This window comes from Sciurus carolinensis, chromosome 5 (genome assembly GCF_902686445.1).
Source record: "Sciurus carolinensis chromosome 5, mSciCar1.2, whole genome shotgun sequence".
Taxonomy (NCBI): domain Eukaryota; kingdom Metazoa; phylum Chordata; class Mammalia; order Rodentia; family Sciuridae; genus Sciurus; species Sciurus carolinensis.
The window spans coordinates 102081538-102108961 of record NC_062217.1 but is presented as its reverse complement, the minus strand read 5'-3'; the positions used below and the strand labels follow the sequence as shown (position 1 = coordinate 102108961).

Sequence of the window (27424 nt, the reverse complement as noted above, 5' to 3'; positions counted from 1 at the left end):
ATACAAACGGTTGCTTATTTTCTCTTTAGATTTAGGCGACAGCACTGGGTTTGAGAGACTCAGCAGTGACTCGGGTCACTAAGCCATTATGAGCCTCCGTTCTGTTCTGCAATCTGGTTGATCTTCATTCGGCTAGCCACAGGTGGCCTTGGAGCTGGGTGTTCAGCACCGCGGACAGCACCAGCCGCAGGGCAGGAATGGGGCGGGGCGTCAGTGGAGACGTCACGACGCGCGAAGTCTCTGGGGCGCGCACTAGCGGGCGGCCGCGTCACGTGACCCAGGTAATTGGCACTGCGCGCCAGACTCCCCCTCCGCACAGCCCCTTGACCTGCAGCCTTCGGACCGCGCTACCGCGCAGACCCCGCCCGCCCGGTGAGCGCGGCTGCGAGTCCCCTCCTAGTCCCTGCGCCGCTTTTTGGGCTGTGTTGGGGATCTGCGTTTCAGCTCTAGTCTCCCTGGTCCTGGGAAGTCGTCACCGGCTGTCCTGAGCCGGGCCCTGCCGGGTGGTGGTGTTGGGGGGGAGGGTCGGGTGGAGGCGGGGAGTAAGGGAGAAAAAGAACGTGACTTGTCTCCGCCCTCGGCTGACCGCGACCTCCTGGAGGACCCCCAACCTTTAGCGCGCGTTTGATCCGGCGAGTACAGAATTTCGCGTGAAGAAGCGACGCGCCAACAGTGGGGTTTCAGGCATCAGCGCCCGGCTCGGGGGTCCAAAGGCTGTACACCGCCTACCTTACCTTTCATGACCTGGGGTGGGCTTGCTGCTCAGCGCCCTCCCAAGGGTCGCACTAAGGTTGGGGAGGGTCCAGCATTGTGCGCCTTTTGGAATATGCGGTTTGAAGCCCCAGGGCCTCATGGGGTAGGATCCTTATAGACGGTTTTAACTGCGGTCTCAGTTCCCAGATGAGAAAATCGAGATTCCTAGACTGGAGGATTAAGCCAGTGTAGAAGTATCTCTCCCACCTTCAGGAAGATGGGCGGGGGACGGGGGGGGGGGGAGGGGGACGGGGACGGGACGGATGACCTTGAGGTCCCAGCAGGCAACCACAGGCATTAACTGCTCCCAGAGGGCCCCTCTCTAACACCCCCTTACATCCTTATAGCCGGTTTTAACTGCGGTAGCCCAAGCCCTACTGTGCAGCTCCTCCCCCCTCCCCCATCTTTTCCCATTTCTGGGCTTTATCTTAGGCCCTTACTCTCTGGCAAAGAAACACCCGCCCCCCCCAATATCCGTTCTCCACCCGCATCTCTTGGTTTCTGCAAGCTACAGTTGAGGTTTATTCCTGAGCAAAGGCCATCCAAGTCTCAGAGCATAAAGAGGGAGCAAAGAGAATGCAGGTTCTCTTTTGACTTCTGTTAACTGATCTTTACAAGGGGTACATTAGGAAGCAGCTCTCACCTGGGCACCTGGACAGGACTTTGTGTGTGGGATTCTTAGTGGTAGGGGTGTCTGCATTTGTGTTTCTGAGACTGAGTTTCTGAGTTTCTGAGACTGGGTAACATTGTCCAGGAGAGGACAACTCCAGGAGCTGCCCCACACAACTCTGTCTGCTAGTTGACAGGGGCCTGCATAGGGTGTCTGACTCTCAACTCCTTGACACTTCCTTTTACTGTGTGAGTAGGACCTAGCAAGGCTTGCTGGGGCTCTGGCTGTAGATATTGAATGCTTTAGGACTCCTGGGTCTGCAAACCTTATTGGGGTAGGAGCTGAATTGGTGTGCTGGCTACTTGCCTGCCCAACTGGGTGAAGGCCACAGCAGTGTCCAGCAGCTGCCCCAGTGTTCAGTGTTTGTAAAACTCAGTGTTCCCACACTGGGCCAGGCTGGACACAGCCAGGCTTTGTTCCGTTTTGACCTGAGTTGTCCCTTTCCCTGTGGGGGTGGGGCTGAGGCTGGTAGAGGAAGCAGCTTCAGCCAGTGGAAAGTGCATTGCCCTTAAGGGAATCTGGGATAACATCTTGATTCTACAGTTAGGAAGGCACAGGGACTGTCACCAGGATAGCCTCTTCTGCCTCAGTTTTCCTGTTTATGAAGTGGAGCTGACAGGGGCCCACAGTGGATGTTGAGAGAATCAAGTGAGTGTAGTGACTGCTCCAGGATCAGTGCTTCCTAAAGTGTGCTCTTTTTAAAATTTTCAGAATGGATGGTCTTGGTGTCTAGTTTCCTTTGCTGTGTGTAGAAGAGGGACAATAAAGTCTCCTAGTTGTTTGGGTTCTTGTGGTGCTCTAGGACAGGAGCTCCTGGGCCTATTGGCAGGCTCGGCTGGTGCAGCCCCCACATTTGCCAGGCAGAGTAGGAGTTGTGACCCTAACTATCTGACCCTGGAGCCAATGCCCAGCCCTTTGAGAGATGCTGCTCTAGGGAGAGCCAGCCCCAGGCAGCCCTCACTAAGGCCTAGACACACTGGCTGATGGTGCTGGGCACACAGCCCAAAACTTCAGGAGCTGAGCATGTGGGAGGGAAACTTGAGGTCCTTGGGGCTTAGAGTCCTACTAAATTCCCTCAGTATTTTTGAGTTATTAATTTTCCACCATTCAGACTTGCTGCGGATTGCCCTGAGGAACCCTACCCTTCCTTGATTGAGGATACCCTCCCCTCTGATTCACGTGAGTTTGCAGAGAGGTAAGAGGGCCATACCCTGCCCTGCTGTGGGAGTTGACCCCTTGCATAAAGTCCAGCCAATGGGCTCCTAGTGACTGGTGGAGTCGATGGCAGGATTGGATGGAGATGACCTGTTGGTGGAGCATGCCTTGCCAGGGGCATTGGCTTAGGGCCCAACATAGGCAGGACCTCGGAGCCAATTATGCCTGAGAATGCATATTTTCTGGGTTGCCGAACCGTGGAAGGAGCAGAAGTCTTTTCCCCTCTCTGTGTCCTTTGGTGGAGTAGTTCAGGGTCTGCACCCCACTCATAGGCCAGGGCACCCTACACATTTGCAAGTCCTGTTCAGTGTACAGGCAGTGACTGGATTGGGGTGCAGGAGGAACTGGGTTGGGGTGAGTGGGGCCCAGCAGGACTGGGGCTTAGGGATGCTCAGTGTCTCTCAATGGGGTTTACTGAGCTGGGCCTTCCTGCTAGACAGTGAACCCAGGGAAGTTGGGAGATTGTCTCATTTACCTCTATCTCATGGCCTGATCTAGTCCCCCACCCACTCCATGCTACCCCCATGGGACTGACAGGTGCCTGTCATGGTTTTTGAAGACTTTCCCTGTCTTGGTCCTGTGGTTTACACCTCTCCTTCATCATCTGTGTTCAGAATGAGTCAGCTAAGGCTGGTGCCATCCCTGCTCGGGGCACAGGTTACAAGATTCCTGGCTGCGCGGGACATCTCAGTGTTCAACTGGCGTGGCAGGTCTTCTGGGTCTCCAGCTACCTTCCCTGGAAGCAGAGGTGGAGGTGGCTCCAGTTACATGGAAGAGATGTACTTCGCCTGGTTGGAAAACCCACAGAGTGTTCACAAGGTTGGCACCCCCACCTTGCCCGCTGTGCAGGAGGGAAGTCCCTGGGGCCTGCTGTGGTAGTGGTAGTGGAGAGAAGCAGTCTGCTTGCTGCATGATCTTGGCTGAGAGGGTTTCTTTGCCTCTCAGGCTCTCAACTGTCCCTGTTTGTTAAAGGGCCTGTATTCATGTAGAGGAAGACAGCTTCATGCCTTCCTGCTGATGAACTGGCTGGTGGGAGGTCTTGCTCAGGAGGCCCTGATGGTACCTGTTCAATCATATCTGAAACCTTTGCTGCCCCTCTGTTATGCTATACTGCTTCCAGATACCTCTCCAAATACCTATTGATGGTTTAAAAAAATCAGATAGCAGGGTGAAATGTGAACTTGCTCTCTCTCCCATTTACTCACACTTCTCAAAGGAAAATGAACAGTCACATGATCCAGATCCAAACAGTCGGAAAAACCCCAAAGACACCCTCCCAGTCCACCCCCAGCTGATCAGATCCCACTCACCCCGTTTCCTCAACTTTCTTTATATAAACTTATTGAAAACATAACTGGATTTTGCCTCCTTTTTACACAAAAGTAGCACATAAAAATGCTGTTTTGCTTCTTGCATTTTTCATTTGGGAATCTGTCTCCAAATCTTTTCATGTCAGTATGTGAACAGTCATCTTTTTTCTAGCTGCATAGTATTCTGTTGTGAGGGTGTGCCATCCCTGTCCCCAGGGACATATCTGGTTCACTTCCAGACTCTAGTTATCATGAACAGTGCCACAGTGCATACTCTTTTGTGTGTGTAACTATCTGTAGAAAAGATTTCCCAAAGTGGAAAGGTTGGATCTAAGATGATCTATGTGTGTTAATTTGGGTAGGTATTGCTAAATTGCTTTGCACAGGATTTGTTCCAGTTGATTCTGCTGCTGGCATTGTATGGAAGTGAGCACAGGGAAACAATTTTACATGTTCTCCTAGAAAACCAACAGAAGTGCCTGTGTATGTACACATCTGAATTTGCTTTTACACAGACAGCAAGCCACACATCCTCTTCTGTTTTGTCCTCCTTCCAACATATCTTGGTGATATTCCATATCCACAATAATGAATGTACCTTATTATTTTTTAACACTGCATAATCTTCCAGATTCTAAATGTGCTTTCATTTGTTTAGCCATTTTCCTGTTTATAGTCGTTTAGGTTGTTTTTGTTGTTGTTGTTTCTGTAAACAGCCCTGCAGGGAACATCCTTGTGTGTACACCTAGGCATGCTTATGCAACACCTGTGGAGTATATTGCTAACAGCAGAATTGCTGGCTCAAAAAAGAACCATGAATGTGTAGAGTGACTGCTTGTCACATTGCCTTCCAGAAAGATCTCCTGTAAACAGTGTATGAGGGCATTTTTCTCTAAGGTAGAAGCTGCTGTCACAGCTAAAGCCCCTGAACCACAATGTATAAGCTCCCCTGCCCTTACCACATCAAGCCAAGTCCTGAGAAGAACTGGACTCTGGGTGAGGGGGCCTAGGCTGGTTGAGAGAGGTCCTTGAAGCAGGGCCCTGAGAAGGCCCTGAGAGCTGTGGTCCCCAAGGATGCTCCCTGGGACCCTAACTGGGTCACCCCCCGACCCCTCCCAGGTCCTGACCTGTCTGTATTCTTGCTTTTGCCCTTCCCAGTCTTGGGACAGCTTCTTCCGGAAAGCCAGTGAAGAAGCCTCATCTGCTCAGCCACAGCTCCCATCTGTCATCCCCGAGAGCAGGCCCACAGTCTGCAGCCGGACCAAGACCAGCAAACTGGTAGAGGACCATCTGGCTGTGCAGTCCCTGATCCGGGCCTACCAGGTAAGGATAGCCAAGACATAGGAAGGAGTTTAAACTGGCTTCTGGGACATGACCAGGTGCTGAGAGAAGGTGTCTCACTTGGCTCCAGTGTCTTCTCCTCAGAGAGCCCTTCTTGAAGTTTGCTTCCAAGTGCCACCTGCTCCTCTGGCTAGTCATTGTCATGTTACCATACAGAGCACTTAACCACCACCTCCCTCCTCTCCCTTATTATTTTTGTGCATACTGATTTGGTGGCTCATTGTCTGTGTTCTGGAATATTGTCTGTCTTTCACACACCAGGCCCTCAATACCTAGAGGAATACTTAGTAAGTGATCAGTTCCACTCACTTGAATGAGAGGTAAGTGGATTAACCCCTGGTAAAGTCTGTTTTCTCCTCAGGACTGGGCATTCCAAGAGGACAGGAACTGATATACCACAGGTGCTTCATTAGCATTTGTGGATTGAATGAATAGTTTGGTAAACAGCCCTTGCCCACCAGCTGTACACCCTGGAGACTATGGCTTTCTCATGCAGGGCCCCCAGGCTGGGCTCCTCTGTCAGAGAGACCTGATGATCTGTAATCTTAGTCTTGATAAATAGGACTATTGAATGCTGTTCTGGGCTTTCATGCCATAACAAGTATAATCGTTGGGGATCTCTCTGGGAACTGGTGGCAACAGGCATTTCATAAGGGAAATGATGTGCAGATGGTGACTCTAGGGGATCCTGGAGCTCTGGGCAGAGACCCCATGGGAGGGAGCAGCAAGCTGCTGCAAGGGTTTGGGAGCAAAGGTGCATTAGCAAATGGAAATGATTGCTCTGAATGAAGAGCCCTGTACAGGATGGAAGTGATTTCCCTGTGCACCAGTTGTCCTTGGATGCAAGAAGGAAGGTGAGCAGGGTTGGGCTTCCTCACTGGCCTAAGGACTCATCGACAGTGGTCCACCCTCAAGCACACAGCAACTACTTGAACTGGTTAAACATCCCTAATCCAAGGAATCCAAAATGACTCCAATATCTGAACCTGTCTGGGCATCGGCATGACACAAGTGGAAAATTCCATACTTGACCTCATGTGATGGATCTGTCAAAACATAGACATTAACAATGTTGTACAAAATCATTTTTACGTCATGTGTGTTTGAGATATAAATTAATTTTATGTTTAGACATGGGTCCCATCCTCAAAATATCTCATTATGTATATAGAAAGATTCCAAAGTAAAAAAAAAAAAAAAAAAACAAAAAACCAAACCTGAAATCCCAAACACTTCTGGTCCCAAGCATTTCGGATAAGGGATGCTCAACCCTGAAATTCCAAACACTTCTGGTCACAAACATTTTGCATAAGGGATGCTCAAATACACATTGTGTTTTCTTGACTGGCTGGAGGAAGCAGAAAGTGATCTAACAACTGACTTTGACAATGAAGCACATCAAATGCAAAACTGTATATTAAATACAACAACCTTCAGAGTGCTGCCTGAGGGTTTTATATTCTAGCACAGTTATCTTTTCATCTGCTCCTTGCTTTTTAATGAGCCAAGACCAAATACTAGAGTCTCTGGACTCAGGCATTGTTACTATGTCTAAAGTGAAGGAGCAGGGTAGCTGCTGGCCCCAGCCTCTTGTGCCTGATGTGGGTGAGCGCCCATCAGGAGGGTTGTGGCTCCACACTTCAGCAGTGAACAGCCAAGCATAATAATTTCTTAGATCCATTAATTCATTAGGAGCTGCAAGAATGAATATTTGTTCTCATTCTGTCTTTTCCTTGTTTATTACCTGGAATATTCTATGAGGAGAAAAGTCCCTTTGTCTACTCAGTTTATGGGGAGGTACATATTGTCCAAGAAAGGGCTGGGTTTAGCGGCACACTCCTGTAATCCCAACAACTTGGGAGATTGATGCAGGAGGATCCCAGGGTCTAAGCCAGCCTCAGCAACTTAGTGAGGCCCTGTCTTGGAACATAAAAAGGGCTGGTGATGTAGCTCAGTGATAAAATGTCCCTGGGTTCTATCCCCAGTACCCACTACTCAACCTCCACCTCCCAAAAAAGTCAGGATCAATGTTTGTTTTTCCTTTTATTGACCGATTTTCAAAAATATGAAAATTACATCCTTCAAAGGTGACCAATGAAGGTTTTTCATTTTTTGATATCACATGAATGTACAAATTTAAACATATTTGATGAGTGAAATTAGTTGCAGATATACATTTTGTTGCTCAGGATGTGTCCTTATTCCTAATCCTAATATGTTTAGCAGACCTTTGCTCTCTGGTAGAACAAGATGCCAAAGTTCATATTGTACATTTCTACCCAACCCTAGAATCATCCAAGTCTCTGGGGAGTTCAGGATATTCACTGGAATTGGTTTGATGATTTAAGTGGTCAGAGCCAGGAAGTGTGTGTGTGTGTTTGTGTGTGTGTGTGTGTGTGTGTGTTTAGAAAGGTAACACATGCTGTAAATTTATACTGATGTGACTACATACTTCAAATGTAGAACTCAGGATTTGTCCTTGACCTCATCAATCTTATGGCACCATTTCCTTTCAAAGATGCCGAAAATAGATGCCAGTGCAATGGCGTATTTAATTTTCCTATAACCCACATGCAACAATCTTAGAATTCTCTGTTACTACTGGTTGGTAATAGAAAGGAGTTTATGACTTTTTCCCCTGTAGTTCTGTTTGTCTTCGGGGAATATTCCATTAGCTAATTAGAATAGTACTTCTTTGCATCTGTGCCTCTAAGTGGACATTTTTATTCAGTTGTTGTATTTTGCTTTCAGTTTTTAAAGCTGAATTTTGTTTTATACCAATGTATAAGTTTCCAAAGTCAAGTCTTCAAATCAAGATATATTCTTAAGAGATATATTCTTAAGAGCCATTCTAGTCCTCTTTCCCATTTTGTTTTATCCCTATAGATAATAATTTTTCTTATTTTTGGTTTTCTTATTTTATTCTTCTAATGCATACATTTATGTGTTCCTAACTCAAATGCATGTATTTACTGATATGTCCTCTTTCCTGGATAATGGATGATTTACCATATACACAGTATTTTTTTTTTTCTTAATAGTATTTTGTGGAGACTAACTCATAGGAGCAGATGGGGATTTTCCTTGTTCCTTTCAACAGCTCTATAGTACTGCCCTGTGTGGATTTCCTTTATCCATATGCTAGACACCTGTTGATGAACACTTGGGAAGTTTCTAGAATTTCACAGTTACTAATAGTACTACAGTGTATACCTTTGTGTATAGGTCGTTTCCTATTTTTCCTAGCTGTATATTGTACCTTTAAACAGTTGAGCTACTCCCACCTTGGTAGCTGATGCTGAGGTCTCATAGGCAACAGCATTATGAAACCTGTGAGATCTGTGGAAACTTGAAACCCTGAAGCTGAAAGTGAGGAGATGGAGCTCTGAGAATCCCCCTAGGCGAAGGTCTGCTTAGCTGAGACCCAGCCTGGCATTGCCCTTTTCCCTCTTTCCAGATCCGGGGCCATCATGTGGCCCAGCTGGATCCCCTGGGCATTCTGGATGCAGACCTGGACTCATTTGTGCCCTCTGACTTGATCACAACCATTGATAAGTTGGGTGAGAATTGCAGCCCTTCCTTGTTGCCCTGACAATGACTGACCAAACTGGTGCTTGTGGCCCAGTCGGGGTGGGGGTGGGAGACCTATGCCCTGTAGGGCAGCCTGAGCTCACTGTGCCTCTGAGTCCAGGTAGTTTCTCTGACCCTTACCCATCTGCTGTGTAGTGTTCCTGAGAGGGATGCATTCCTATTTTCTCTAACTGGTACACTGCCCAGATAGCGTGAGAGACTGGTCTAAGCCCATCTTCATTGCCACAGGTGGGCTCTGACTCTCACCTCTCGCTCTCCACAGACAGTTTTTGAGCTTTCAGGCTAGATCCAGAAGGAGGTCTCAGGAGGTCTGGGAATGCTGCTCTTCCCCCTGACCTGATCTCCTCCTTTCCTCCCCTCTGCTGTCTGGGGTTCCTTCTTCAGCCTTTTATGACCTGCGGGAGGCTGACTTGGATAAAGAGTTCCAGCTTCCCACAACCACCTTCATTGGGGGCTCTGAAAACACCCTGTCTTTGCGGGAGATCATCCGGCGCCTGGAGGTGAGCCCAGGCTTGTGTACCCATGGAGCTCTGGAGCATCTGAGGAGAGAGGGAGGGTCCTCTTTCCCTTTTTTGCTCCAGATGCTAGGGCAATTTTCCCTCTTCCTGGCTCCTCACAAAGACTCCTTCTGTCCCCCTAGAGTACCTACTGCCAGCACATTGGCCTGGAGTTTATGTTCATTAATGATGTGGAACAGTGCCAGTGGATTCGGCAGAAATTTGAGACCCCCGGTGTGATGCAGTTCTCCAGTGAGGAGAAGCGAACCCTACTGGCCCGGCTTGTGCGCTCCATGAGGTTAGCCCCATCCCAGATGGATTGCCCAGTGTAGTTGGAGGGGCCTGCTCCTAGACCTCAAGTAGTAAACTAGGAGGTGCCTGGCAAGGGAAGGCAGGACTGGATTGGCCTCCCCTCTGGCAGTGGGGAGGCCCTTAGGTAGAGCTTTGGAAACAAATGCCTTGGCCAGGGGCAGAGCCAGGCAGATGGGAAAGAGTGGAACTCCAGGAAAGCGTGGTAGCAGGGGCCACTCCGAACAAGGGCAGAAGTAACTGAATGTGGCAATCGGAATGAACAGAAAGCTGTCCCCAGTATGGAGTGATTATAAGTGTCTTCTGGTGTGTGGAGGTTGCTTCCTGATTGAGGTCTCAGTAGCTGGGTCCTTCCAGGGCTGCAGGGTTTGGAGAAGTACCTGGCCCAGGTGTTGGGTGCCAAGGGGCTTTCTGAGAGGTGAGATGTGGGCTGGATTCTGAATTTTGCTGGGAGGAGGTCTTTGAGGGCTTGGCCAGAGTACTTGGCAGTGTGGGCAGGAGGGTAGTGGCAGGGAGGAGGTGGAGGATGGCCTGTTGGAGAAGTTTGGCCAAGAAGAGAAGAGAGGTGGTATCTGGGAAGGGGTATTGGCAAGAGTCTTTGGTGAACTTGAAGGACCTCCAGCCTGCCCTGACCTTGTGCTCCTTGCTGGGTGGGAGTGGTGTGCTGTCCAGGGTGGATCCTAGATTACATAGTAAGGAGATGACTTTGCTCTTCCTTTGTCCTGGGCATCCGGCTCCTATTGCTAGTGAGAAGCACCCATGGCCCCTCCCCTGCCTGTCTCCATCCCTCCCCTTCCTTTTTCCCCAAGCAGGTTTGAAGATTTCCTGGCCCGGAAGTGGTCTTCAGAGAAGCGGTTTGGCCTGGAAGGCTGTGAGGTCATGATCCCTGCCCTCAAGACTATCATTGACAAATCCAGTGAGATGGGGATTGAGAATGTCATCCTGGGGATGCCACACAGGTGGGGCTGCCTTCTTTCCTGTCTTTAGCCTTGCCAGTTTCCAGGCCCAGAAGACTGAGTTGGAAGGGATGAGATGGAAATGAGGGTGTTGATGGGGCCTTTGGGTAAATGCTGTCAGCCTGGGAACACCTCAGAGACCCTAGACCTGACTTCAGTCCAAGAAGAGTCAAATAATTGGCCAAAGTCACATGGGGCCAGGAACTAGCCAGGTGCTCTGAGACTCCCTTTCCTCTGATCATGTTGCTAAAGTCCTTGGGAGGGGCAGGATTTCGTGAAGGGTGCATTGTGTTTCTTGAGGTTCCTGTGGACAGGAAGTGGAGGGGCACATCCCAAGGAGGTGAAGGCAGGGCCTCAGTAGGTGGCCCTGGGTTGTTGTCTCCTAGAGGGAAGTCTCCAGAGATGAGCTGAAGGTGTGTGTCCCAGCTGTAAGCTGACTGCATGTTTCCCTTGACTTTGATGAAACCTTGGAAAGCTTACTCACCAGCAATTTATATGACAAGAGTCTGTGGGAGAAGGCCCAGGCTTTCCTGTGATCCAAGAGACTGCTTGTGGTTGGGCTTGTCCAGGGACAAGGGACATTTGGGTCCATGGTATGGAGGGTTCCTGCCCCATGACTGGCCTGCCAGGAGAATGGGGTTTGTCTGCCACTGTCTTTGCTCTGAGGGGCCTGAAAATGCCCAGTGTCTGATCAGAGGTCAGACACAGATGGCCCAGCAGCCTGAGGTAGTGTGGGCACATGTGGCTTCAGTTCTCAGGTTGTTAGAACAGTGGGAGAGGATGGCATCCTGTCTGGGCAGGGATGGCTCAGACCCTGGTGTGGTGGTGCTTGGCAGGCATTCATCTGAGGAGGACTGTGGAAATAAAAGGGCTATTCTTAGCCAGGCCAGACTTCCATGTGGGGATGGGGGCCCTGGGGCTGAGGGACATTCCTAGGGCTCTGGTAGTCCCACTGAACAGGGGAGAGACTGAATTGGAGGAGTGCTGTCTTTCCTGCAGGGTCATGTAGAACTTTGGGTCAGACCAGGGGTCATTTTGGGTCTGGGGCTCTGGGGGGTGAACTTTGAGCTACCCTGTGCATCCCCATCAGGCTGGTGCCCTTCCCTAAATTAACTGTCCTTGATAAGAAGTTCAGGCTGGGCTGGAAATCCCTGGTCCCTGGCTGCCCCAGACCTCAGCTACTGGGACAGGTCGTCTAGTGGTAATTGCTGATCCAGTGCCTCCTTTCTGCTCTAGGATGCTGCTGGACTGGGCTAGAGGGTCGTGTATGAGTACCTCTGAGGCATTAGCAGATTTAGCTGGAGCAGGGACAGGTACCAAGGTCCTGGGTTGGGTCAGCTTTTGGGTGAAGAATGAGTGGGCACTTGCCACGTGGCTGGGTGGCTCTCTGCCCACAGGGGTCTCCTGAATCACTGATGTGAAGGGTGTCTACCTGGAGGGAGCTGGCTGTCTGGGACCACTCAGATGCCTAGTAGATTGAGGCAACATGAGAGGTCTGGTCCTTACTTGTGCACCACTAGGGAGGGTTCCCCCACCTCATCTGGTTCTGGTAGGTTCCAGGTATACAGGGAGAATGATGATGCTGGGCCAGTGGGGGCAAGTGGACTTGGTGTCAGGTAAGAGCCAAGCCCCTCTGTTTCCAGGGGCAGGTTGAATGTGTTGGCCAATGTGATTCGCAAGGACCTGGAGCAGATCTTTTGCCAGTTTGACCCCAAGCTGGAGGCAGCAGATGAGGTGGGTGCATGCCCCGGTTACTGTGTCCCTGAGAGAATCTGATATTTAGAAGGTGGAATAGGAGGGGCTGGGCCAGGAGCCTATGGGTGAGATAGATTTTGACATGGACACATGTGGAGAAGAGTGGGAGAAAGTCTGCAATATTTGATCACGAAGGCTTTGGAGAACAAGTGCTGCCATGAGATGGCTGGAGGGCCCTCTGATAATCTGGACCATCCTCCTGTTTCTAGCTAGGTAAACTGAGGCCCAGAGAAATGCAAGGACTTTCCAGAAGTTGCTCACTTCAGCTTGTGTCTGTGCTTCTGTGCCCAAAGTTCTGTCCACCAGCCTGTAAGGGTCCCTCACTTGTTCGTTTGCCCAGGAGAGCCTTGGGAGGTCAGAAGGCTTCCTGCATCTGTGGGTCAGCCAAGACAAGCTTTCCTACTCCCACCCCTCCTAGTTGGCGTGTGTATTGTACATGCTGCACACCCAGTCTTGGCCATGCTAGCCCCTCTCCCCCATTGCTTTCCCCCTTTCCTCTGCCTCTTCTTCTTCCTCCTCCAAATTCCTATTTGTTTCTCCTTTTGGTGGCACTCCTGGTCTTCTTCTGGGCAATGAGCCTGTCCCTCCCTCCTCTGTAGCCTCTGTGTTCATTTACCCTTAGTACTATTTTCTTGCTTTCTTTAGCCTGCCGTGTGTGTGTGTGTGTGTGTGTGTGTGTGTGTGTGTGTGTGTCTTTCTGTCTGTGTCTGCATGCATGCATGCATACATATCGAGTTACATATCTGTTTTCCCCTCCAGGGTGAGGATAAGAACATTGTCTCCAAAGCCCCAGTATCCAGTTCCACAGGTGCTTGATTTGTTGAAATAAGTCACATTAAATGACTGCCCCAAGGACATTGAGTACATTCTACCTGAATAGGATCCAGAATCCACATCTGCTGGCTCCCAGCCCAGGATCTTTCCAAAGTCCTGTTCATTTTACTCAAGCACATTCAATCTAAGCTTCGTTTTTTCCTTTGTAAACTGAGATAAAAGCACCTGCCCCAGTATGGTCATGAGGAAATGAAGAGGCGGTGGTGGTGTGGTGGTGGTGGTGGGTGTGTGTACACTTTAAAACTTGACTGAAAGATAAGTTTTTAAAGAATTACTAAATTTTTAGATTGAAAAAATATGAGCACTGTTTTTTAAAAAGTTAAATTGCAAAAGAAACATGAGCATTGCTTTAAAAATGTTTACAAATGAGAATGTTTCCTCTGTGAGACCCCATTCCTAGGGCCAGTTTTTGCGTGTGTGCGCTTATGTTTGTTCTGAGGTATGTACTTCCAGCAGTGTCCCATGCAGACACAAACGGTTAGTCCCTCACAGCCTTATTTGTAAAAGGCCTCGGAGCAGCCTGTGATGCCACTGGCACCTTGCCGTCCTCACTTACCAGGTTGTCATTGTCTCATGCCAGCACATGTGTGATACCCCACACTTCTTACAGCTGTGGTGTTCCCTGTGAGGGCATTAGGTCACTGTGGTGACCTAATGTCCTGGCACATGTAGCAAGTGAGTACATTGGTTAGATGGTGTCTGAGAAATGCAATGGCTGAAGCTAAGGAGATAGGACCAGCTGACCCTCCGGGGAGCTTGTAAACATGTTGTATGCCTGCTGTGGCCCTGTCCTCACATTCACTCTTGAATCTTTCTGTCTTTGCCAATATAAATACCAAAATGATTTCATTTAAACATATCTTTGTTATGAATTCATTTGAGTATCCGTTCACATTTTTTAACCACTTACAATTTCGTTTTGTAAATTCCCCTTCCTGATTTTCACTCATTTTCTATAGGACTTTTTGGGTTTTTATCTTAGTGATTTGTAAAAGCACTTTACACATTGAGGACACTGACCTTTTGCCTGTACCTGTCTTGTAAATATTTTCCTCACCTTGATTGTTGTCTGCCTAGCCCATTGTGGGCTTGAGTGTCTTTCTCTCCCTCGACCTGTTTGGCATGGGGTGGGGGTAGGTTCATCGTGTCCCACCTTGACCTTCAGGGTTCTGGAGATGTCAAATACCATCTGGGCATGTACCATGAGAGGATCAACCGCGTCACCAACAGGAACATCACATTGTCACTGGTGGCCAACCCCTCCCATCTGGAAGCCGTGGACCCTGTGGTACAGGGGAAGACCAAGGCAGAACAATTCTACCGTGGGGATGCCCAGGGCAAGAAGGTATGCTTCTAGCTAGGCCTGAAGGTGTTTTATGAGGGTTGGCTCCCAAGGTCGGGGCTATAGGGGACTAGTTCCTGGGAGCTGGGCTCAGAGGACCTGGACTCCAAGGACCTAGGCTCTGATGTCTTGACCCCAAGAGGTTGAACTCTGGGGAGCCTTCTCTGAGGGTCAGTTCCTTAGGGATTGTTCTCTGGGGACTTGAGCCCAGTAGGGATGGATGCTGGGGACCTGTGCCATGATGGGTAGGGGTCTGGAGACCTGGGCCTGGAGAGGCTGGACACTGAGGACCTGGGCCTTGGATCTTCATGGTGGAGGAGGCAGGGGGCTGCACATCCTGGGGCACAGGCCCTGCTAGCTTATACCCTGTACTGCAGGTCATGTCCATCCTTGTCCATGGGGATGCTGCCTTTGCTGGACAGGGTGTGGTCTATGAGACCTTCCACCTGAGCGACCTGCCTTCTTATACCACCAATGGCACCGTACACGTTGTTGTCAACAACCAGGTGAGGGGGTGGGCTCTATGCCAGGCCACATTCCTGTCACTGGAAATCTAGGTGGTGGGTTGATAGAAACAGTGAGATACCCCTGGCTCTCATCCCTCTGTCCCACTGCCCTGCCACTTACTGGCATGTAGTCTCAGGCCAAGTACCTGATCCCCAACCCCAGTGTCGTCGTCTATAAAATTGGTAGATACATTTTTTTGCATGCATGTTTGTGTATGTGTGTGTGTTTGGCCTTCTGTATCTGCAGTTTCTGCATCCACAGGTTTAGCTGCCTGAAGCACAAATACTCACAGCTGGGCCAGGCACAGTGGTGCACATCTGTAATCTCAACTACTCAAGAGGCTGAGGCAGGATGATCACAAGTTCAAAGCCAGTCAGCCAGTCTGGGAAACTTACCAAGACCCTGCCTTAAAATAAAAGAAGGCTGAGGATATAGCTTAGTGCATGAGGCCCTGGATTCAATCCCCAGTAACAGAAAAAATTTTTCCAAGGAAAAAAACTGAGCCCATACAGAACATGTACAGGTTTTTTCTTGTCTTGTTCCCTAAACAATACAGTATTAACAACAATTTACACAGCATTGACATAGGTATTATAAGTCATTTAGAGATGATTTAAAGAATACAGGAAGATATGTGTAGGTCACACACAAATACGATGCCAATTTATTTAAGTGACTTGAGTGTCTAAAGTTTTCCTATCTGTGAGGGTCCTGGAACCAGTCCCCCACAGATACCAAGATACAACTGTTCTTAGCACAGAGAACTTGGAAGGAATACAACCCAGAGGCTGTGTATGTAAGGAGATGTTACCTTTAGCTTCATCTGAGCAAGTTGGTTTCAGATCACAGTGTCACCTGCCTTTGCTTGAAGGCAGCTGATCTATGAGCTTAGAGTATGAGCTGCCTTATTTGCAATGTCATTGAATCTTCTTTGGGTAAAACTGCAGACAGGAATTTAGTGAGCCCTTTTGATAGATGAGGACACTGAGACTTTGGGAATTGAAGTATATTACCCAAACTTGTATGGTCACTTGCTGGTGAACTGGGCTTTTCCAGGCCTGTGTTCCTCACTACCAATGTAGTGAAGCGACTGATGGAAAAAGAAGCAAGCATAGCTCTCCCAGTGCTCTGCTATCCCTGTGGGTGCTGCTGTCATGTCTGATTGTGGGTCTGTTCACTATTATCCTTCATGTCCTATATTCTGGGTACCCCGATAGACCCTCCACCCCAGTTTCTTGACCCACTGGGTCTCTATGTAGCTAAAGTAAATAGAAACTAGGGCTTGGGGTACAGCTTAGTGGTAGTGTGCTTGCCTGGCATGCACACAGCCCTGGTTTCATCCCTAGCACCACAAAACAAACAGAAAATGAAGAACCACTGGGTGCGGTGGCACATGCGTGCTGTCCCAGCTGCTCATTACTATTACTATTAATATTACTATTAATAATAACAGTAATAAAGAGGTGCTGCTGGTTCCTCCTACTCCTACAGATTGGCTTTACCACGGACCCCCGAATGGCCCGCTCCTCACCGTACCCCACTGATGTGGCCCGAGTGGTCAATGCTCCCATCTTCCATGTGAATGCAGATGATCCAGAGGCTGTGATATATGTGTGCAGTGTGGCAGCAGAGTGGAGGAACACTTTCAACAAAGATGTCGTTGTGGACCTGGTGCGTCTCAGGGACTGAGGCCAAGGCAGGGGTGATGGTCCCTCCTTGCTAAGCTAAGCAGGCCTGATGGGTTTGGGGTGCTAAGGCCAAGGCAGGAATGAATGACCTGTTTCCATTGTGTGAGGCAGGCCAGGCCTTCAGAATCTTCAGCACTAAGGGCTGGGAGTGCTTTTTAGACAAGTTTAATGCCACCAAGAGCTATCTGTGTGCAAAGTCATGGGCATGGGACATTTGTTTAGTGATAGGTGAGAATGGGTGCTTTGGAGAACTTCAGAGAATCTGCCCTGCCTGGATGTGCCCCAGTTTTGCAGTGACTACTGAGCACACAGCCTGGGGCAGGGACTGAGCCCCTGGCTACCCCTGCAGGTTTGTTACCGCCGGCGTGGCCACAATGAGATGGATGAGCCCATGTTCACACAGCCACTCATGTATAAGCAGATACACAGACAGGTGCCGGTGCTGAAGAAGTATGCAGATAAGCTCATCGCCGAGGGAACGGTCACCCTGCAGGAATTTGAGGTAGGTAGGTGGGTCACATGGGCCTGGGAACAAGTCTCAGAACTGGGTGGGGATTTTGGAGTGGTTGCAGATATCACCAGCTCAGTACTAGGCACAGGGGATTTGAAGAAATAGTCAGTGTGGTCCTTGTCCCCAAGAGTCCCCAGTTATCAAAGTAGACAGAGAACTAACTACGCAGTTATAGCTGAGTGGGGTGCAGCAAGTGCTATGATACAGGAGAAGCCCAGCTTCAGGCAGGAGTCCCAGGGGCTTCCCCTAGGAGGGATCCCTGCATTGGGTTCTTCCCCCAAGTCATCTATAGACATGTTGGTCCTTCCACATTTAGGGAACTCAGCAAGAGCTGTGTTTCTTGGTTCTCCCCTTAAGCCACTTGTTGAACATACCGTGGGCCCACCAGGCCTTGGAGTACCTGTCTTCAGGCCTGGGCTGTAGCCACAAGGTCCCTTCACACCAGGAGGCAGAAGATTCTAGAACTTGATGAAGGGGACCGGGGCTATGAGTCTGGGCAGATGGAGACACTGACTGCCTAGGGCATCACTGCCTCCATCCATATCTTCATCCTGATTCCAGGAAGAAATTGCCAAATATGACCGCATTTGTGAGGAGGCATATGGAAGGTCTAAGGATAAAAAGATCCTTCATATCAAGCACTGGCTGGACTCCCCCTGGCCTGGTGAGTTAGTGGTGTATGGCCTTGGGTTCTGGTACAGGGATAGGACTGAAATGGCTTTGGTCAAGAGCTGTCACTGCCCAGACTAGATGCTGAAGCTGTGTCCTGGATGACCCCCAGGCTGTGTGAGCCCCATTCTTGCAGGTCAAGGTAGGCTGGAGCAGAGGGGTGATCAGGTGTGGCTTGTTGCTCCCTGGAAAGGAAGGGTTGCTGGTGGGGGGCTCAGAGGGCCTCCCAGGAGGGGCAGGGCTGGGTCAGATGTGACCCCAGTTCCTGGGAGAGTGTGGGACAGGTAAAGGAGTACAGCTGTGACTCTTCAGCTGTGGTAGGTCCCATGAACATTCCAGAGCCAGTGGGGGTAAGGAAGCCATAGCCCCTCAATCCTGGGACAGCAGGCTGACCAGTGGCATCTGAGCCTCACTGCCATCCAGATGTGAACAGAGTCTCTGTCCCTCTCAGGCTTCTTCAACATGGATGGGGAGCCCAAGAGCATGACGTGTCCTACCACAGGCATCCCTGAGGACGTGCTGACCCATATTGGCAATGTGGCCAGCTCTGTGCCCTTGGAGGACTTTAAGATCCACACAGGTGAGGGTGCTGTGTAGTCTCCAGCATGATCATTGTCCCAGACCTATACCACACCCTGCAGGGAGACGAGTTGTGACACCAAGGGAGACAGAATGGCGTGTCCCTGCTCAGCCCCTTGGTAGGTTTGCTGTGCTCTTGAAGTTTCGTTTGTACCCCTGGGGTGCCCTTGATCTTAGGTCCTTTCAGGGTGGATGTAGGGAGTCAAGCAGATGTGGATACCATTGCAACTCCTTGCCAGGGACCAGTCTTACATTGGCACCTTGGATTTTCCAAACAGTTGCTGGGGGGCATCACCTTGGCCAGGCAGAGGATCTGAGAAGCAGGGTCTTCAATGGCGGAGGTGGTGGGCCAGGACTCTGCTGGCAGGGAGGATATGGGCCTACTGCTGCCCTGGCAGATGCCCAAGGGCAGCCCCACAACTCCTTGGCTAGTGAGCCTGGCTAGCACACCCGTTGCCTGTGGCAGCTGTAGGGCCACTATGACTATAGTAGGGTAACTATACCTTCTGACCAGTCCATCAGAGTTCCAAGGGAGCTCCCTCACAATGTGCCTGGAAACCAGGCATCCAGGAGCACCTGCTGATGATGCTAATTATGTCTGGGGCCGAATGCCCCTCTCTGTGCATAGCACAGGGTATTTGTACATGTGCAAGACTCAATTCTAAATGCCTTGCTAGGGATGTGATCTTGAGTTCATGACTTTCCTCCTCTGAGCCTCAGTTTCCTCTTCTGGAAAGTGGGGACAGTCCTCTTTGTGGGGTTGCTGTGAAGATCCTGACTCAGTGCATGAGTATCTGGGATTGGCTCCTTGTCTCATGGAGAGGGATTGGCCATTTCAGGTGGACCCATCATACAGGCTGGAGGCTGGAGTAGGGGGCCAGTGCCCTGCTTTTACACTGAACAGTTGCCCAGGGCCTTTGCCTCAGCTGTCCTCAGACTACCCTTCTCTCCTGCAGGCCTCTCTCGCATCCTGCGTGGCCGTGCAGACATGATCAAGAAGCGGACAGTGGACTGGGCATTGGCTGAGTACATGGCCTTTGGCTCCCTGCTGAAAGAGGGCATCCACGTGCGGCTCAGTGGGCAGGATGTGGAGAGGGGCACATTCAGGTAAGAGCAGGGCCGGCTCTGGTTCCCAGATCCCTGGGCATTGGTCATGCTCCCATTGAACTTGTAGGGGAGCTCATGCCTCAGCTATGCTTGGAGTGTCCCAGGATCAGCACAGGAGATCTGGACTAGGGGCTGGCCTTTCCTCTTCTTCCTGGACCTGATCTGGGGACCCAGGGAAGACCTCTTGTCTAGCTGAGGTTTTCACAGCTAATCCCATCAGCATCCTCAACCCCCAACCAGTGCCAAGTCATCAGAGGACTGCTGACCCCTCTCTGATTCCCCTGCAGCAGGTTTGCAGAGCTCATTTCTTGGCCCAGGCTGGTGACTGATATCTAGCTTGTGGTCATCTCTGGTCCTAGGAGTCTTTATTTTTATTTTTTGATGAACTGCTGTCAGGCCAGCCTTCCCTGTCTTACTTGTTGGATTTCACACTTAACCATCGTCAACATCACATTTTCCTGGGTTGGGGCCCCAGCTATTTCACATCCTGACTTACTCAGTACCATTTTGGCAAGTCATGCTGGTGTGGCTTCCAGGATTTAACCAGCTGTCTTTCTCTTGTCCCGGTTCCTCATCTCTGCTGGCTCTGCTCCAGCCAGGGTCCTAGGCAGCTGCTTTGCTGCACCCCTGGCTGCACATCAGCCCTGCCAGTGTTCAGCCAGGTCATCCCCTTCAGGTACCAGCCTCAGGTACTGCACGGCAGTTCCTGTATCCTTAGAGGTTGGACAGGGCAGGCAACGTAGCAAGGAGCCAGCAGGATGGACAGTGGGATGGTGCCCCAGAGGTGTGGCTTCCTGGGATCTCAGGTTCCGCCTTGCTTCTGGGAGGTCAGCAGGGCAGGTCTCATCGGATCACTCTGTGAGTGAGAAGCTGGAACTCAGGGAGGTGCCATGACTTGAACATCTTGCTCCTGACCCCCTGGTACAGTGTGGGCAGTGGGCAGGCCAGTGACAGGCAGGGGAGGAAGATGGAGAGGGGAGGGACGAGCTTGCTATGGCAGCTGTCTTGTCATCATCCTATGGGACCCTACAGGTTTCCTGGGATATTGATGAAGGCTTGCCTGCCTCTAGCTGCCCAGCTCCCCTGCTTTGGAACTGGTGCCAGCCTACCTGCCCTCTGTCCCTTCCTGGTCTGTCTCCCCAGTCACCGGCACCATGTTCTCCACGACCAGGAAGTTGACCGGAGGACGTGTGTCCCTATGAACCATCTGTGGCCTGACCAGGCCCCCTACACCGTGTGCAACAGCTCTCTCTCGGAATATGGAGTTCTTGGTGGGTTAGGCAGGCCCTGAGATACCTGGCGACCAGAGATAGGCTGGGAGGGAGCCAGGTTCAGGGCCTGGGAAGGCTGCAGAACTCAGAGACTCCTGAGGGGTTAGGTACTGGGCTACCCACAACTGGGGACATGTGGGAGATGAGATTCTGTCCTGTCTGGTCCCCTCAGGGATCTCAGTTGGAGAGCCTTGCTTACCTTGTGTGAAAGGGCTTTGTTTACCAGAGCCCCTTCTCTGGACACCATCTTTAGTGGGCTGGGACAGAAAGCCCAATAGAGTCCATTATGGGACATGGCTACTGACTGGCCTTGCTGCCTCCATGCTTCTGACCCCATCTCACCTCCTCTGCCCTGCACCCCAGGAATCCTATACTGAGGACCCCTCGATGGGCTTTGGCTCCCCTGAGTCTGTCTGCTATATATGCTTTCCCTCAGCTCAGCCATTAGCTAGAATGCTTCCTCCCTCATTCCTCAGAGTTTAGCCACTTGCTCTAGGAAGGTGCCTCTGGGCCTATTCCTCCCCCTCCTCATTTGTACCTCTGCAGGTGAGGAAGGGGGTTTTTTGGGGGTTCTTGGCATATGGTCTCTGCTACCTCCCAAGTATCTTTGGCCTTGGCTCCTGGGCTAGAGAAGGCTAAACCTGGCCATGCATAATGTAAGAGATAAAGGTGACATCAGTGGGCATGTTGTTGGCTTCCAGAAAGACATATCCTGGCCTTTGAGTCTAAGGAATCTCTGGGTTTTTCCTGGCTTGTTGGGAAGGATGGACTTGGGTAGGAGGGCTGGGTTTCACTGGACCAGCTGCTGTTTGGTGACAGTGGACTGCAAGCCTTATCGTGGTATCTTTTGTTTAGGTTTTGAGCTGGGCTATGCCATGGCCAGCCCCAATGCCCTGGTTCTCTGGGAGGCTCAGTTTGGTGACTTCCACAACACAGCCCAGTGTATCATCGACCAGTTCATCAGCACTGGCCAGGCCAAGTGGGTGCGGCATAACGGCATTGTGCTGCTTCTGCCCCATGGCATGGAGGGCATGGTGAGGGCTGTGGTTGCTGGTGGCTTGGTGGGCTCTGGTGGGGAGATCCTTGGCCCATTGCCAGGTTGGGAGGTTTCTGCCTTCTATGATCCTTGAGTACAGGGGTCTGCCTTATGGGCAGGGGTGGGAAAGGCTGAGACAGGGCTGAACCTGCCCCTTTCTGGTGTGTGACCTTACCCTCTCAGTCCCTCACCTTCTGCATCTGTGTGTCTCCTGAGCTTCTTTCAAGATGAGTCCTGACAGAAGGTGCTCAGTCAGTGGCAACTGCTGAGAAAGTGTAACTTCTTGCCTCTTCCTGTTTCCCTGCATGTTTACACATGCTGGCCCTGGGTGGATCCCCTCTGCAAATGCCCTGCCTGCTCTTGCCCCACATTCCTGGTTCTTCCTTGTGATTCAGGCTCCAAAGTGAGGGCACTGCCCCCAAACCTGGGGTCCCAGCCTGGCCATCTCATATTTGCTTGCAGGGCCCTGAGCACTCCTCAGCAAGACCCGAGAGGTTCCTGCAGATGAGTAATGATGACTCTGATGCCTACCCAGTGAGTTCTCCCACCATGTCCAGAATGGGGCCACCCTGCTGTGCCTCAGGAGACCAGGGTGAGGGTGTAGTGTGTAACCTTCTCCAGCCACTATCCACCTCCCCCCGGCCTTTGCAGGTATTCACTGAGGACTTTGAGGTGAGCCAGCTCTACGACTGCAACTGGATTGTGGTGAACTGCTCCACACCTGCCAGCTATTTCCATGTGCTGCGCCGGCAGATCCTACTGCCCTCCGCAAGCCAGTGAGCTGAATTGCACCTGCCCCAGTAGCACCTTTTCAGTACAAGGGTTGAAGGTGGGAAGTCCTGGACAGGTGGGAGACAACTGATCGCTGGGCGTGTGTTTCCCTTCCAGCTGATCATCTTCACGCCCAAATCTCTGCTGAGGCATCCGGAGGCCAGGTCAAGCTTTGATCAGATGGTGTCCGGTATGTGCCAAGCCTGGCAATGTTGGATGGCCTGCACTGGGGAGATGGTCTACATGGGGCCCAGTGACCTGTGCATGACTCCTGCTCATGGGACTCAGGTGTTCTCCACTCTTGTCAGCCCTATAGTGGCTCTTCTTCTGGTCCCCACTGACTATGGAGTTGGGAGGTTGGCACTGTGGTCAGCTCTGGTCACTTGTAGTGGAGCTGTAGGACTAGAGGTGCTACTCACTCTCCTTAGCCACCAGCAAGGCTGACCTGGCTCTTCCAGAGTTGCTCAGAGGTGGGAGGCCAGCAGAGTGCTACCTAGTTTGCTGTGCACTCTCGTTCATTCATTAATCCATCTTTTCACTCATGAACCTAACATACATTACTGGCCTTGGGGACCTGGCCCCCCCCACAAGAGCTCTCAGCCTTATTGACCTGGGGGTTGGGAATCAGATAAAGCACACAAAGGACCAGTGCTGAAATTGAGAGGTGATTCAGTAGAGAATCAGGGAAAAGCAGGTACAAGGCACCGAGGTTGACAGAGTAGAGCCCCCTTGGTAAGTAGAAGGAGGGGCATGGACTAGCCAGAAAGGGCCTTGGTGGCATGGACAGGTATTTGTTTTATCCCCGTGTGTCTGGGTGTACCCTCCAGTGTGGAAAGGTGGCTCAAGTGGGCAGTTCGGAGCTCCTGAAATGGGACTGGACTGCCTGGTCTGACCAGCTGGTGCTGACTCCTCCTCTGTGGGACTAGCAGCAGTTACCCTCTGCATCAGTGTCCTCACCTGATCACTATATGGGGACACAGTAGCAGTCTCCTGAAAGGTTTTGCAACCTGCTTGGTCTGGCACATGGTATGACCTTTGGCAGGAAAAATGGGCAGGGCTTCAAGATGTGAGCTGTACTGTGGATCTGAGGGAAAAGGAGTGCATAGTGGCCCCTCAGTGGCTACTCATCATCCAGTGTGGTGAATGGGTGACCGGGGTGCCATGCAGGGAGTGGGCACCACTGGAGCCAGCAGATTTGCATTTGGGCAAATGATAGTATCATCAGATCAGTCTCCTTCAGGGGGCCCTCCCATTGTACGCCTAATAACTGGCACCATAAATATTGTTGCCTCCAGGGCTCTGCCCTTGGCTATAGTTCTGTCTCCAGCCCTGTCCTTGTGACATCACGGGGTGTCCTCTGTCCCTTGCTCTAACTTTTGGATCAAGAGTAACCAATTGTATCCTTAGGCTTAGGGGGCTCCTTAGTCTCAGCAGCCAGGGAGCACCTGGGGATGTTGGGGATGTTTTAAGAGCTGATGCTTCTCTGTGTACTAATGCCCCTGCCATGCCATATTGGTCCCCCAGGGACCAGCTTCCAGCGAGTAATTCCTGAAGATGGGGCTGCAGCACAGGCTCCTGAACAGGTGCGGCGGCTCATCTTCTGCACGGGAAAGGTATACTATGACCTGGTGAAGGAACGCAGCAGCCAGGGCCTGGAGGAGCAGGTGGCCATCACACGCCTAGAACAGGTGTGCCAAACCCCTCTGGTCATTAGAGTGACAGGCAAGATCAACTCCTAACCCCTGGCTCTGGGCAGCATACCAGGCAGGGCCGGAAGGGCCTGCCGAAGGATGGCTCCTGTCCTGGGAGTCCTTGGCACACTTCCCCTCCTCAGCTGTGCCCCATTTATTCTTGCCTCCCCAGATATCTCCATTCCCTTTTGACCTGATCAAGCAGGAGGCAGAGAGGTACCCAGGAGCGGAGTTGGTGTGGTGTCAGGAGGAACACAAGAATATGGGCTACTATGACTACATCAGCCCACGCTTCATGACCATCCTTGGCCGCACTCGCCCCATATGGGACAAACTTGGGGATTATTATTATTTTTTTGTATTGTAAACAAATGGGATACATGTCGTTTCTCTGAACTTGGGGGACTATTACCTGTCCTTTGCTTCTGCTGGGATTGCCTGTGGCTCTGGGCTTGATGGCCCTGTCCTGGCTCCACCTGTTCCACTGGCTGTGCTACTTGGAACTGGCCTCTATTCTTCTTTGAGCCACATTTGAAAACTGGGAGTTGAGCCCTGAAGTCCCTGCTGGCTCCATGCACTCTGTCTGTGGTACGTTAGCTTCCCCATCAGGGATGGAGCATCAGCAATACCACTTTTATACAGAGTAGACCTTGTTTTTGTTCTGTAGCCAGAACTGAATTATAGAATCTTCTGCATGTCTCAGCCTCCATCCTTTGAGCCTGACTCCCTTGTGTAGCCTCTCTGAACCTTTTCCTCTCTGCAGCAGGATGATGATAGACTTAGACCCAATGCACAGATTAGCCCTCTGAGGTGCATGGTACATAGTAGCTGCACAGTGCTCATTGCTTATCTTTGGGTAGATGGTGAAGGGATGTGAGAAACTCTGAGAAGTTAAGTGTATTTACCCCCAAAGTCTTTGAATTGTGTCCTCATTTGTTTTCCTCATGGACAAATCTAGTGACATAGAGAGGGCACTTTCTTCTTCCTCTCCTGTAGCTGGGTGGCTAAGTTTGCCCCAGACCCTCAGCTTACTGGAAGTGGTGTCCAGACAGAAAGACAGGTCCCACAGCTAGGCCAGCTTTCTCAAGATGTATGCCCTATAGTCTTAGTGTGAGTTTGGGCTGAGGCCGGGCCCAGCCCTCCCCTTAGCTGTCTCTCCTCCAGGTATGTGGGCCGTGACCCAGCAGCTGCACCAGCCACTGGAAACAGGAACGCACACCTGGTGTCATTGAAGAAGTTTCTGGATACTGCCTTCAAATCTCCAGGCCTTCGAGGGCAAGACATTTCTAGAGTTAGGCAAGGACTGCCTGGGTCTTGCTGTGGGATCAGTTGGGGACTTAGGGGGCCTGAGAGGGGTAAGGGCTACTTGGTACCCCAGGACCAACCATCCTTATGTAGCAATCGAGGCCAAAGAGTAGGCTTTGGTACTATACCAACTTTGCTTTCATGTTCATTTCAGAATCTGTAAGACTAAGAAAGTCAGAGGGTCTGATAAAGGGGATATAGTTCTAGAGTATTCCTCCAGCTTCCTGATCTTCCTGGAAGGTTTGTGTGATTTCTCCATTTGTGTTGTTCATGTCTCAAGACTGTCAACAGGAGCCCTTGTGTCACGATCACTCCCATCCTGGCAGACCTGGATACCACTCACCCCATCTGTGTTCATCTGTAGATTCAAAAGGATGTTCTCTTTTGTGCCCTTAGACGTAGAGATTTCAGCAATAACAAACAGGTGAAGCAAAACCATGCTAGGAGACTTATGTGTGCTCTGTTTTATGGGGCATTCTTAAGAGAGATGTCAGCTTCAGTGTTAGGTGCAGCAACAGCTCATGTGTACCAAAGTAGAAAACCAAATACAGGAGTTTTTAAAAATGCTTAAGAGAGATTTGCTGTTTTGGTTTCATGTTATAAATCGAGGGAGGAACATTTGGTGTATTCTGAGTAGGGAGTGGGGAGAAAGAAAAGATAAACACGTAAAGGACAGATTTCCTCCAAGCACGAGGCATTGTTGAAAGGCTTTGGCTTCATCCCTACCCAGCTTCTGTTGGTTTTACTTCCCACCAAGATGCTGAGGACCTGTAGCACAGAGGACATTCTGCTTTCTACAATCATTTGTTATCCCCTTCCCCGGGCACTTCCTCTGTGCTAGATGCTGGGCACTGGGGTGTGCTGGCTTTTCAAACTCAGGAATTCAGCTGGCTAGATGGAATTTTTTATTTTATTTTATTTTTTTGGGGTGGGGTGGGGTGCTGGGGATCAAACTCTAGGCCCTGTAACTGCTAAGCACACACACTCTACTGTTGAACTACACCCTCAGTTCAGTGCAAGTGGTTTTAATTCACTGAGTTAAGGGTTATGCTGGAGGTAACAGAGTGTGTGCAAGTCAGAGAAGGCTCCCTGGACGAGATGGTGTTAAGAAAGTGGCATCTGAAGGGAGATGAGTCTCCCTAGAGCAGACTCAGAAGTACTAATCGGGGTTGGCATGGGGCTACATAAAGAAGAAAACAACCTGAGGTTGGACAGGGAAGTGTTAAGTGCTGTCAGCCTCAGATCCAGCTTGGGGTGCACTTTGAATTCTACTGCAGAAGCATTCTAAGTGAAAATAATAATAAAGTAAAAATAATTACAGCTGCCATTGGTGGTGTGTCTCTGTGTCCTGGAACCTCTGTGGAGGGTTTTGCATGCCATGATTAAGTGCTGTTTACTTCACCTGTCCTTAGAAATATGTTCATTTTATAAATGAGGAAATCAGGCCCACAGTCACTTGCCTAGGAATAGTGGTTTGGGACTTGGCTTCTGTCTATAAGCCCATACTGCTTCCCTCAGGGCAGAAAGCTCTTCCTGAGTTGGGCATGTCTGTGCTCTCCCTATGGCTGTGACAGTGGGCAGGGGTGCAGGCAGGCACATGGGCTAGCAGGGAGGCCTCAGGCGAGTTGAATGTTGGCATGGCTTCCCTATGGCATATACTGCCTTTCCTTCACTATTTGTGCCAGAAGTCTGCAGACAAACTGGTGTGAACCTCCT

The 27424-nt window shown here is 50.6% G+C and overlaps 1 protein-coding gene across 1 annotated transcript; it reads left to right on the top strand.

The window, feature by feature from the left end:
• Window positions 1–277: 277 nt before the first annotated feature.
• On the top strand, window positions 278–27028 carry Ogdhl (oxoglutarate dehydrogenase L). Its single transcript, XM_047554250.1, is given in 25 exon segments — window positions 278–372; window positions 2535–2618; window positions 3253–3457; window positions 5107–5271; window positions 8747–8849; window positions 9265–9380; window positions 9521–9675; window positions 10499–10645; window positions 12286–12376; window positions 14397–14576; window positions 14951–15079; window positions 16572–16751; window positions 17118–17270; window positions 17841–17943; window positions 18400–18528; window positions 19484–19634; window positions 20778–20905; window positions 21761–21939; window positions 22404–22475; window positions 22593–22704; window positions 22707–22717; window positions 22830–22902; window positions 24237–24400; window positions 24576–24730; window positions 25568–27028. Coding segments are annotated over 23 exon segments (3204 nt in total). The 5' UTR covers window positions 278–372; window positions 2535–2618; window position 3253; the 3' UTR covers window positions 25872–27028.
• The last annotated feature ends 396 nt before the right edge of the window (window positions 27029–27424 follow it).